The 12713-nt window shown below is 40.9% G+C and overlaps 1 protein-coding gene across 1 annotated transcript in view; it reads left to right on the plus strand.

The window, feature by feature from the left end:
- Window positions 1-12713, plus strand: part of DPP4 (dipeptidyl peptidase 4) — an 87100-nt gene that overhangs the window by 12810 nt on the left and 61577 nt on the right. Inside the window, exons 3-4 of the mRNA XM_070422863.1 lie at window positions 11737-11832; window positions 12187-12278. Coding sequence (XP_070278964.1) covers window positions 11737-11832; window positions 12187-12278 — 188 coding nt within the window. The remainder of the gene's footprint in view (window positions 1-11736; window positions 11833-12186; window positions 12279-12713) is intronic.

The raw sequence follows: 12713 nt of genomic DNA on the forward strand, positions 1-12713 counted from the left end.
AGCCGCATCTACAACCTGATAATGCCAAAATTTATATCTCCAGGACAGACCCCTTTCCTGAACTCTATTGCATATATGCAACTACTATGTGGACAGCTCCATTTGGGTGTTTTTGGCATCTCAAGTAGCATCTCCCCAAAGTTTTTATCCCCCAAACCTATTCCTCCCTTAGCACAGCTTGTCTCTTAGCAAATAGCAATTCCATTTTTCCAGTTGCTGAGGCACAAGTCCATGCAGTTCTCCTTGACTCCTCTCTTTCATTCATACTCCTTAACTCCTCTCTTTTATTCACACTCCTTAACTCCTCGCTTTCATTCACACTCAATATCCAGTGGTCAGCAAATCCTATCACTTCTTCCTTTATATTCTTTCAGAATTTGACCATATCTCACCACCTTCACTGCTACCACCCTAGTCCAAGACACCATCACCTTTCATCTGAATTATCGTAAAAATCTCCCTATTTCTTTTCCTACCTTCCTACAGTATGTTTTCAACACAACAGTCAAGGTGATTGTGGTAGAAAGAACTTTAAATGGCTCCCAAATTTTTCTGCCTTCTCCCCATGTACTAATCCCTGCCTTATCTCTGAGGTTGGGAATATGTTGAGTTTATTTCTGGTAACAAGGTTATGTTCTATGGTATACTCCACTTTAAAAAAGGCCTGATCTAATCACATGAGCCCTTTAAAGCATTTTTTTCTGGCTGCTCACAGGAGGGGTAGTTAGACATTTGAGGCACAAAAAGATTTGACATTCCACTGCTGGCTTGGAAGATGGAAGCAACCCTATGGCAAGGAATGTGGGTGGCCTCTAGGGGGTGAGAGCAGCCCCAGGCTGGCAGCCAGCAGGAAACAGGGCCCTCAGTCCTACAGCCGTGTGGACCTGAATCCTGCCAACAACCTGCTGAACTTGGAAGCAGCTTTTCCCCAGCACCTCCAGGTGAGAACTCAGCCCCGCCAACACCTTGATTTCAACCTTGCGACCCTGAGCAGAGAGCCCAACCATGCCAGGCTGGAATTCCGACCTACAGCAGTCTGAGCTAATGTCTACACTGGATTCACCACTACAATGGTGATCATTTGTTACACAGCAATAGAAAGCTAATATAGTGATCATTTTTACACATAAGTCAGATTACATCCTCCTCTGCTCAGATCCTTCCTAAGGCTTCCCATCTCCCTCAGAATAAACACCAGAGTCCTTACAATGACTAACAAGGCCCTTGTAACCTGAGCTCCACGGCCTTGCCTCTCTGAGTTCCTCTCCTACTCTCTTCCCTTTTCTCTCTCATGACTTAGAGGTTTTATTCTTGCTGTTCTTTCTGCCAAGATTCCTCTTCCCTGGGGCTGTCCATTGCTCACCCCCTCAGTTTCTTTTGATATTTGCTAAAATGCCACCTTATCGGTGAGACCTTCCCTCACCATACATACCGTTTATCACAGCAGTGTCCTCAGACCTGTCACTCCTTCCCTACTTTATTTTCTCCGTGGCACTTACCACCTAACATGTGCATTATTTACTTACTATTTGTTCCTATGTCTCCCCCCATTAGAATGTAAGCTTTCTGAGGCAGGAGTTTTCATGTTCTACTCATTCTTATAGCTAGTGCTTTAAACATTGAAGAACACAGTGAGTGCTTATACTAGCTTCCTAGGGCAACCAGAACAAGCTACCACAAACTGGGTGGCTTAAAATAACAAAAACTTATTCTCTCACAGTTATGAGGGCTAGAAGTTCAAAATCATGGTGTTGAGAGGGCCATGCTTCCTCTGAAGACTCCAGAGAATAATCCTTCCTGGCCTCTTCCTAGCTTCTGGTGGTTTTTAGGAAGAATTGGTACCCCTTTGACTGAGTAGCACTAGAACAAATGTTCTAATGTAACCTACCAAACTTTGAATACAAACACTCCCATAAAGTGTAATGCATCTACACTAATTCACAAAAACTGTCAACATTGCATTTACTATGTGTAGTCACTTTTACAGATACTTGGACTGTTTAGAAGAATGGTTATAATCACAAGCTTTGTAGCCACATTGTCTAGTTCAGATGTGGTTTGGTGCACACTAGTCAGACTTGAGTCCAGTTATTGTCATGCCTTTGTGTGCCTCAGTTTCCTTACCTGTAAAATGGGGATAAGAATAAGTTGTATACAGTCCCTAGAACACCCCAGCACACTGGAAGAATTCTGTAAGCATTTGTAATTATTATTCTTTATGTATTTTCAACTTTTTAAAAACTATTTTAACAGTCCTAGAGGCAGGTACTGTAATAACACTTGTCTCACGCCCTTGAATATTTTGCCTGGTAATCATTGGTGTTTCTTGGCTTGTAGCTGTATGGCTCCAAATTCTGCTCCCATTTCCACAGGGCCTTCTTCCTTCTGTGTCTCCCCGTGGTCTTATCTATCTCCAAGTCAGCAAAAGTATGTCTTCGCGTGCCTTCTTGTAAGGACATCAGTCATTGCGTTTAGGGCCCATCCTAATTCAGTCTGACCACATCTGAACTACTACATCTGCAAATCCCTATTTCCAAATAAGGTCCTGTTCTAAGATTCCAACTGGACTCTTCAACCCAATACAACCTGACAATTGGTGAATTAAAGGGATTACCTTAGAGCTCATGGGGAAAAAAATATATTTGTTGATGAAAGGTTTTTAACGTTGCTTTATTCTGATAAAAATGCTTACATTCATAAATATAAAGTTGAGTCATCCAGTACTAGCTCATGTGTACCTCCTATTGCTAGAGCACAGTGCTAGCTGCTGTTTGATAAAGATAAAATAAACTCATTCTTCCAGCTTACTTATAGTCTAAGATAAGACTATTCAGAGTAAATATTTAAATGATACAAAATTATTTGATTAGTTGAAAAAACCTTTGGTATAGTAAATAAGTATTAAAGATGATAAGGAGAGAGAAATGGCGTAAGTAGTAAGGGACTGATCAAGAGGCACAAGGAGGGACCCTGAGAAAATAAAGGCCACAGGTGTGGACTGTTTACTTGAGAAGAGATGGCTTGAGGAAGCAGCAGGGTCAGGTAAATAGTTTTCAGGATCGGCACACCCTGTGCAAGCTTAAGAACAAGGCAGGAGTAAGCAGTGAATAGAAATTGAATAGGTGCTGAAGGAGAAGAGATGAAAACAAAGTCCCTAAGGAGCAAGAAGACAAGGATCTGAGGCACAGGCCAGGCCCACTGGTCACTCTGAGAGCCAAGGAAAGGATTGAAGAGTGGTACAAGGGACAGATAGAAGGGGGAAATGAGCTCTATGGTGGCTTTTGCTGCAAAGGAGGAATCACTGAATCTTCTCATTGGACAACTTCATACTGTTTTGAAAATGTGTATGCAGGTGCTGAATTGTTCAGGATTGTGCTCTGTTTTAAATCTTGGAAACATGAAAAAGAGAAAGAAAGGAAAGAAGCCTATTATAAAGCTCTCATGAGAACTGTTTATGAGTTTAAAAAGAAAGAGATAATGAGAGTTACTGGAAATAGGAGGGAAGAGAGAATAAGGGTGGTAGAAGCTCCTTTCCAGGAAGTCACAGAGTTGCCATTCTGAATAAGAGTCTAGAGAGAACACTGTGGGGTTTTTAGGAAGAATTGGTATCCCTTTGACTAAGTAGCACTTGAGCAAATTATGTTCTAAGGTAACCTACTCAATGACCCAAGTTCAAATGTTACTACCAAATGTTATTGGTATTAGTTTCAAACTTTGAATACGAACACTTCCATAGAGTGTAATTCATCTACACTAATTCACAAAAACTGCCAACATAGCATTTACTATGTGTAGTCACTTTCCCAGATACTTGGACTGTTTAGAAGAATGGTTATAATCACAAGCTTTGCAGCCACATTGTCTAGTTCAGATGTGGCTTGGTGCACACTAGTCAGACTTGAGTCCAGTTATTGTCCAGGCCTATGTGTGCCTCAGTTTCCTTACCTGTAAAATGGAAATGAGAATAAGTTGTATACAGTCCCTAGAACAGCCCAGAACACTGTAAGACCTCTGTAAGCATTTGTAACTATTATTCTTTATGTATTTTCAACTTTTTTTTATTATTTTAACAGTCCTAGAGGCAGGTACTATAATAACACTTGTCTCACACTCTTGAAAGTTTTGCCTGGCGATTGCTGGAAAGGGCAATTTCTATCGTAGTTTTGTTTTCCAATGATCATTTTTTTCTCAAATAAAGACAAACACTTGGCACAGAGGGTAGCATTGCCTATAAATTTTTCTGGAAAGTTCTTGAATGATTCATTATTAGAGCTTCCAACTTCCTCAAATGCTGATGTTCTCGAATCAGTTTTCTTCCTAACACAAACTCTAGTGACTCTTAGCTTGCACTGTAACACCTTCCATTGATGTCTTACTACAACTATTTTGAGTAGTGTTCAGGAGAAACCAGAACTTTGCTTCAAGTTTTGCATGTTTCACGGTCCTGTGGGTCATTTATCTATACAGTTCAGAAGTTTCCACCTTTCTATTCTTTCTCATCACTTTGAATTACACTGGCTTAATGTCAGTCGACCCAGTAGGACATAAAAATCCTTGAAAATCTTGTTTGATCATTATGGTACTAGTCTTGTTTATTCCCCGAACAGTCCTAACGAGGGAAGAGGGAGTGACTATAGTCAGAAAAGATAATGATAAAGCAATTTCCATTTCATGAAAGAATACAACAGCCTTGACATCCTGTTTGGTGCTGGCTTCCTGTGTGTGCTGAATCTGCTGGCTCTTACAGGGTGAAGGCAGAGTGAATCTGGCAATGTAAACTAGTGGTGGTGGTGGTGGTGTGTGTATGTGAGTGTGTGTGTTGGGGGGAGGGGTTGGAAGTATTGGTCTGGGGAAGAAAGACTAATTTAAACAAAGATCTGGAGAAAGGGAGGGAATAGCAAGCCTTGGGCATATCTGAGGAGAGCATTACAGGCCGAGAGTACAGCAAGTTCAAGGTCCCTAAGGCAGGAATGGGCCCCTGTGTCTGTGGAACAGCAGGAAGCCACTGTGGATGGAGTAGAGTGAAAAGGTGGGAGACGAGGAGGTGAGGCTAGACTCATAACAGACAACACCTGCCCCATTAAATTGTTTCATTTTTTTCCAAATTATTACTATTCTGAGAAATGTGCATTGTGTCATTTGGTTGGCCTTTCAGAGTAGACCTTTGAAAATCCTATCTAATAAAGAGGGAATATGCTAATTGACTCTCACGCCATCACAAAGATGGTGGTGCCCACAGCCCCGCAGGGGTGGCAGATGGGCCCGGCCACTCCACGTGCCTGCCTCTGAAATCCCCCAGTCCCTTCAGCCCCCCAGCCATGCAGGGCCGGCCCAAGGCACAGGCAAGCCTCGGATGGTGGTTGCCCAGCCGTCCAGGGCCTCCCGAGGCTCAGGTAACCAGGGCTGGCCTAGGCTTGCACTGCCAGCAGTGGCAGCAGCAGAGGTGTGATGGGACATTGCCTTCCCCTGATTGCCGGGTCGCCTCCTGCCCCTGAGTGCTCCCGGACTATGAGAGGGGACAGGCCAGGTTGAGGGATCCCCCTCCAGTGCATGAATTTTCATGCACTGGGCCTCTAGTACATTAATAACTTCCTTAAGAAAAATTTGGTCATCTGACACTCTGATCTTAGAGTAAATTCTACAAGCTCCAGCCATAGAAAAAAAGTGATGGCAATGCATTTTTCAGAGGCCACTTGAAGTACCTTGATGTTTCTTCTACTGAGAAGGCAAATCTGACTATTGTGATTATGTGCTATAATGCGTCTTGTATATGGTAATCAGAAAAACATCACCTTTCATAAATCCTCTAAGTCCACTAACTTCAACACTTTACCTCCATACAGCTGACTCCCAATATAGATGCTATGGATGGTATTAGACATGTCGATGAGAAAAAAGTAATGTTCATTAGCACTTAGCAAATGATCAGATTGTACTTGTCCTAGATATTTTTTCAATGTGATGCTCTTATTAGGTTCGTTTGGGGTATGAACACGGTGAAACTAAATGGCTATGATTTAATTTCAGCACCACTGCTCAGTATTCAAAGGGGAGACTTTCTATTCATTTTTGTGGCCTGAACGCCCAGCACATAGGGCTTCCAGAATTTTAATCCTGAGCTAAGCACTTTACATATGTTATCTCATTTAATCATGGCAAATCCCTATGGGCTAGATAATGCTTTTATTCTCATTTTATAGGTTTAAAAAAGTGAGGTTTTGAAAGATTCGACAATTTTCCCAAAGCTTCAGAGGGAGAATTAGACCTGAGCTCAAATCCAGTCTCTCTGATTTCAAAGCCATTAGGGACCCAACCCCTTATTGAGATTTGTTGAATCAATATACTGGTAGATGGGTGGTAGTCTGCATGTCCTGCTGGTCACACAGGATATGAGGAACCTTCTAGTCAATTTCTCCTTCTGCCTTCTTGATGTTTCTTCCTCTGTCCCTATGTCAAAGCTACTATTTTGCTAGATCAAATTCTAAAGTAACACTCATTTTATTTCCCTAGCATCAATATAAAATAACTGATTACCGTATGGAACACAAGTACTTTATAACCAGATATTTTTTTCCCATGTTTAATAACTTTATGAGTTTATGAGGTGTAAAGAGCATATTTCATTAGTCACTTATTTACTAAAACAGTTTGTGTGACTTTGTGAAGTAGAAATATTATATATCATAGCTTAATACTGACAAAAAAAGTTTATTATTAATGAGTATATAAATATTCAAAATATCCTGTAACCATAAAGGAACGACTGATCAAAGCAAGAATATTCCATGGGACGGCATTACACTCTTACTTGGACCTTGCCATTCTGGAATTACTTGTACTCAGAAATGATTTTGATCCCATAGCAAGGATTCATTAGGTGACCACACACTTTGATGAGAATTCATCCTCAGGTTGAATCATTTTAGAAGCTGTTATTCTAAAGCAGTTTTGACTGATAAAAAATGGCATTTTCATATGGCTCAACCTAATGGTTGCTCTCATCAGAGAAGTAGAATATAAAGTTGTTAGCCTTTTTTAAATTTTTAAATTGAAGAAAATTTAAATTATTTTTAATGTGAATCTGAGAGTTTCTATATATGCTGACGGATAACATATGATTAACTGCTCTACTTGGCTAGCACAGTGCTTTGAACTGATAAGTCAAATGAACGACATGTCCCAGGCCCACCAGGAAAACCACACAAGCAGCCAAAGCCCTTCATCTGTCGCCGCAGCAGTGCCCTGTCAGTGAGCAAGTAGACAGGAAGGAGAGACGTGGGCATGTCCTCTGTTTGACAGAATAGGTTGTAACTTGGCAGCCAACTGTGAACTTGCTAAAGGTCAAAACCTGGACTTGGCACTCACATCTCACAGAACTCGCTTAGCTAGATGTTTCAAAAGTGTCTTCCAATGCACACTGCTTATCAAATGGCAAGGCAAAAAACAAGGAACATTTGTTGCTCTACTTGCTCCAATTTAGCAGCGCTGTTCTGGAATGGGTAGCCAGGATAAGGAAGCTGACTCGCAGGGTCATTGTAAAGGAGCTGAGTGAACCAACACAGAAAAGGGGGACCTGAGCCTGGCACGAGTGTCATGGGCCATAGCAAGAGTGTGGCATCCATGCTGATATCTGGAACATGAGCAGATGGGTCAAAATCACGCTGGGCCCACTATGAGCAGAAAGGAGGCTGAGCGTGGTAGAGAGGATGGCTTTAGAAAAGCTATGGCCTAACGGAAAATGAGCCCAGCAGTGTCTGAGGAGGGCAGGTAAGTGCTCAATGAGAAGAGCAGCACTCTGGGCAGCAGGTGACAGCACAGGGAATTTTACCTCAATTAACAATATTTCATATGTAATTGTATTATTCTGGGAAACCTGGGTAAATACTGTGTGTGATCTATTAGAGATACTCAATTCATTCTCTTCTTACAAAACCAAGAATCTGTGATAGATGTTCTGTGGTGATATGTCTGCTTTTTATATATATGACTTAGTCTATTCAGGCTGCTGTATCAGCTTAACATAGTCTGGGTGACTTAAACAACAAACATTTATTTCTCATAGTTCTGGAGACGGGGAAGTCTACGGCATTGGCGGATTCAGTGTCTGGTGTCTGGTGAGGGTCTGTGTCCTGTGTCACATGGTGGAGTCACTTTTCTAAGCACACTAATTCCATTCATGAGGACTCCACCCTCATAACCTAATCACCTTCCAAAGGCCTCATCTCCAAACACCATCACGTTGGGGTTAAAATTTCAACATATGAATTTTTGTGGGACACAAACATTCAGTCCATTGCTGTATATGCAAAAAAGTGAGGTAGGCTGTAAGTATAGGTCTATCTAGACATAAGCAGTAGCAGATAATATTAGGACTGTGAATGTTTATAACCATTTATATTTTGATTTATACTAATTTAGGGATGTGTGTTATGTATATGTTAGACTAATATCTCTTGGTAGCAGGTTATATATTCTCAACAGTATTTTTAGTACTCACTTTATAGCTATTTGATGTATGAAAGACTGATTGAATGAATACAAACAACTGAGGGCATTTAGTGGACAAATCTAGATTTGTAGTTTTGTAGTCCAATATAAGTTTCACATAATATTTTCTGTGGCCCAAGGCTTTACTCTTGTTTGAATGTTGACAAATCCAAAGGCTGGTTATATTCATTTGCTCTATTTCTGCTTACAAACACAAATATCTTACTAACTTTCAGAGGTGAAATGCAGACCTAATTTTGAAAAAAAAAAAAAAAAGAAAGAAAGGTGTTTTTTTCTAAAAAAACAAACCTCTTTTACTTAATTAATAAACTAGGTTTAAATCAATGGAGTAATGAAGCGAAGTGTTGCAAATTTATTTGTTTAAAACTAAACCTTTCATAGGCAGAATCAAGACTGTGTGATAAGATCAAAAGAAATAAAGTCTTAAGAATGGATTTTGAAAGAGGATTTCCTATAAGAGAATAACATTTCCACAGGCTGTAAAAAATTAACTAGAGAAGGTATGGCTGGCTTTACAATCCCCGAAGAGTAAGAATTGCCACTGTAGGAATATTATGATGGTGGCTGCTTTTGTGAGTGTATGTTTGCTTGCATGTGGAAACAGTAGAGAATTTGGGAAAAAAGACTTTAGGCTGTTTGTCATCAGTGGAAGATCTGGGGTTGAGAAAGAAGAATCACATTGTCTTGACTATGCTTGTTGGAATATATCCTATGTCACTAAAAAACAAAACCTTTTGTGTGTGTGCCTACTTACTACGGCATAGAACTGTGCTAGGAACTAAAATTGATGCAATACATACATACATACATACATACCTAAGGCCCTACATGGCCTACCTGTGTAGAGACCACACAGGTAGGCTGGTAGGCCTGGAAAAACAGTTATCAGTGCAGGTCACTGTTACAAGAGCCAAATGAGCAGTGTGGGGCAAAAGTCAGAGAAGGTAGAATTGAAGTTTCCGTGAAGAGGTGGGAATTGGAGGGTGGAGCATTGCCACAGCCAGGGAAGCAGTTGAAGACATTGCAGGGAAGTGGCTTAGGCCAAGAAACAGAGGCAGAAAAGCCTCAGAACATCTGTTGGGTTCAGCAGGCAGATCAGTGTGGCTAGGTAAGAAGGTTCATGCAGGAGAGAGTGGAAATGAGGTTGGAAAGGGAGTCTCATGTTAGATTGTGGAGGCCACAAATACCAGGCTGAGGAGTATGAATCTTCCTGCAGGCAGTGGCGAATCACTGAAAGATTTTGAGGAAGAGATCGCCAGGAGGAAAGTGGCATTTTTGAAAAACCATTCTAGTGGCTATGCAGCGGAGGCATTGGATTAGAGAGAAACCTATGCCAGGGATACCTGGGAAAAAAGGTTTCACAGGAAGACTCTAGAGCAGTGGTTCTCAACCTTCCTAATGCCGCAACCCTTTAATACAGTTCCTCATGTTGTGGTGACCCCCGATTTCATTGTTACAAATTGAACATAATTAAAGCATAGTGATTAATCACAAAAACAATATGTAATTATATATGTGTTTTCCGATGGTCTTAGGCGACCCCTGTGAAAGGGTCGTTAGACCCCCAAAGGGGTCGTGACCCACAGGTTGAGAACCGCTGCTCTAGAGGATTGTGTGGATGGGGATAACGGTAAAAGAGAGGGAGACATCAAAAATGATGTTCAGATTTTGAATTTGGGTCACCAGTAAAAAATTTAAAACCACACAAACTCTCTAGGGAAAACTAGTTTTGGAAGGAAGACAATACTTTTAGATAAGGTAGGTATAGGATTAAGCATGGGACAAGTCAACTAAGAAACCCCAACACAGCAGGGGAAATGTATTTGGGGTGTGGTAATGAGTATAGATTTTGTCATTTATTTAAATGGAAAATATGCCTAAAATTCAGGAAGTCACATTCTTCAGAGTTCTCTGGAAGGAATAATATATAGAGAGAAGCACAGAAAGCTGAAGGCTGAGTATCAAAGCATTTCTACCTTAGAGGTCAATGGAGAAACATTGAGTCAAAGTAGGAGATAGAAAAAGTAACCGTCAGTGAGTCAGAACAGCTGAAGAGTTACAGAATCAAGGGCAAGGTTTCATGAAAACTTCCACCAAGTTAAGGAAAAGTGACCATACAACCAAAGATCCCTGAATTGGGTAATGAGCATGTCCTAAAGGTCTGTGCATTGGGAGAGGGATTGAAAGAGACCTCGGGGCCTCACGAAAGCAGCTATTGACTGGGAATGTGCCTAGTCAAACCAGTATTTGCTGTAATCATAAAATATATACCAGATTTCAAAGATGTAGCATTTAAAAAAGAATGTTAAAGACCCCAGTAATAGCATTTAAATATTGACTACACATTGAAATGGTGATATTTTGGATATATTGGGTTAAATAAAGGATGCTGTTAAAATTAATTTCATCTTAAATTTTTTTTAATAAAGCTCACTAGAAAGTGTACTTACATTATATTTTTACTAGAGGCCTGATGAATGAAATTTGTGAATGGGGGGGAGGGGTGTCCCTCAGCCTGGCCTGCACCCTCTCCAATCCGGGACCCTTCAGGGGATGTCCATCTGCCGGTTTAGGCCCAAACTGGCAGATGGACATCCCTCTCGCAATCCAGGACTGCTGGCTCCTAACCACTCACCTACCTGCCTGCCTGATCACCCCTAACCACTCTGCCTGCCTTCCTGATCACCCCTAACTGCGCCCCTGCTGGCCTGCCTGCCTGATGGCCCCCTAACTGCTCCCCAACCGGCCTGATTGCGCCACTAAATGCTTGTCCCCCCACCAGCCTGATCACCCTAACTGCTTTCTCCCCAGCCGGCCTGATCTCACCCTTACCTGCTCTCCCCTGCTGGCTTGATTGCCCCTAATCGTCTCTGCCTCGGCCCCCACCATCATGGCTTTGTCCGGAAGGAAGTCGGACGTCCAGAAGACGTCCTGTCAATCCGGTCTAATTAGCATATTACCCTTTTATTAGTATAGATTGAACATCACTGATCTAGACCTTCATAATGAAGGTCACTAATATATGGTGAAACACACACTCACATACTCTTTAATGGTTAAATGCGTTTTTACTCCACCCAATTCAAAATCTTTCAAAATGTGCTTTGCATTTTGTGAGTATATTTTTGTGTCTTGTAACCAGTATATTGTAGAGATCCATTTGTTTATTTTATGCAAAACATAGGTTATTCCATCTTACTAAACATTGGCTCTTTTTTCAACCAACAGATGATGTTATAGTTGATGGTCGCAGGACCTACACTCTAAATGATTATTTAAAAAGTACTATTAGAACGAAGAATTACAACTTGCGGTGGATTTCAGGTAAGGATTTTTGGGGGAAGGGGGAGGATTTTTATGCTTATATTCATTCCAGTTAGGTTGTGGAGCACTTTTATGGTACTGAGAAGATATTCTTGCTTTTTAAAACCATATAGGAGAGAATCTTTTTCTACCTAAGGGTGCAAAGGGAGTTAAGCTAGAAAGCTTATTTCACAAAAATCATGGACAAGTGAATGGATACCAGTGTAATAGTCATCACTTAATGTTTTTTTAAACTTAGAAATGCTCATTTAGTATCTGTGCAAACTTGAATCAAATTTTTATTGCATAATTTTTAGCTTATGAAGATGTTTAATAGCGACTTGAAATATTGATCTGGTTGTTTTCTCTCTTTAGACCATGAATATCTCTACAAACAAGAAAATAATATCTTGCTATTCGATGCTGACCATGGAAACAGCTCCACTTTCTTGGAGAACAGTACATTTGTATGTTTAATCACATAATTAATTCATACTTGAAGGAAATTCTGGGGATGTTTTTTTCATAACCTTTTAAATTCTGAGTACTATCTTTTCATGCTGTTGGACTCTCTCTGCAGCATATGGCACAGTGGATCTTTCTCTCCTTCTTGGAATGTTCCCTGCCTTGGCTACTTTTTAGTCTCCTTTGACGATTCCTCCTCCTCTGCCCATACTCCTAAATGTAAGTGTCCTCAGGGCCCCTCTCCTCACTTTGCTGGCCCCTCTCCTCACTTTGCATGCTCTCCTTCAGTAAATTCCATGCCCTTCCACAACCTCAGCATTCTCTTTCTGGCCTTGATTCTCCAGTATACACTTTTAACACCAACCTCCTCTCATGATCTAAACCTCTATTTCTAATAGCTTGCTTGCTTCTGCATATGAATGGTCTGCCGGCATTTT

Source organism: Myotis yumanensis, unplaced genomic scaffold (assembly GCF_028538775.1).
Source record: "Myotis yumanensis isolate MYYU_CA2020_CCGP unplaced genomic scaffold, mMyoYum1.0.hap1 SCAF_8, whole genome shotgun sequence".
Taxonomy (NCBI): domain Eukaryota; kingdom Metazoa; phylum Chordata; class Mammalia; order Chiroptera; family Vespertilionidae; genus Myotis; species Myotis yumanensis.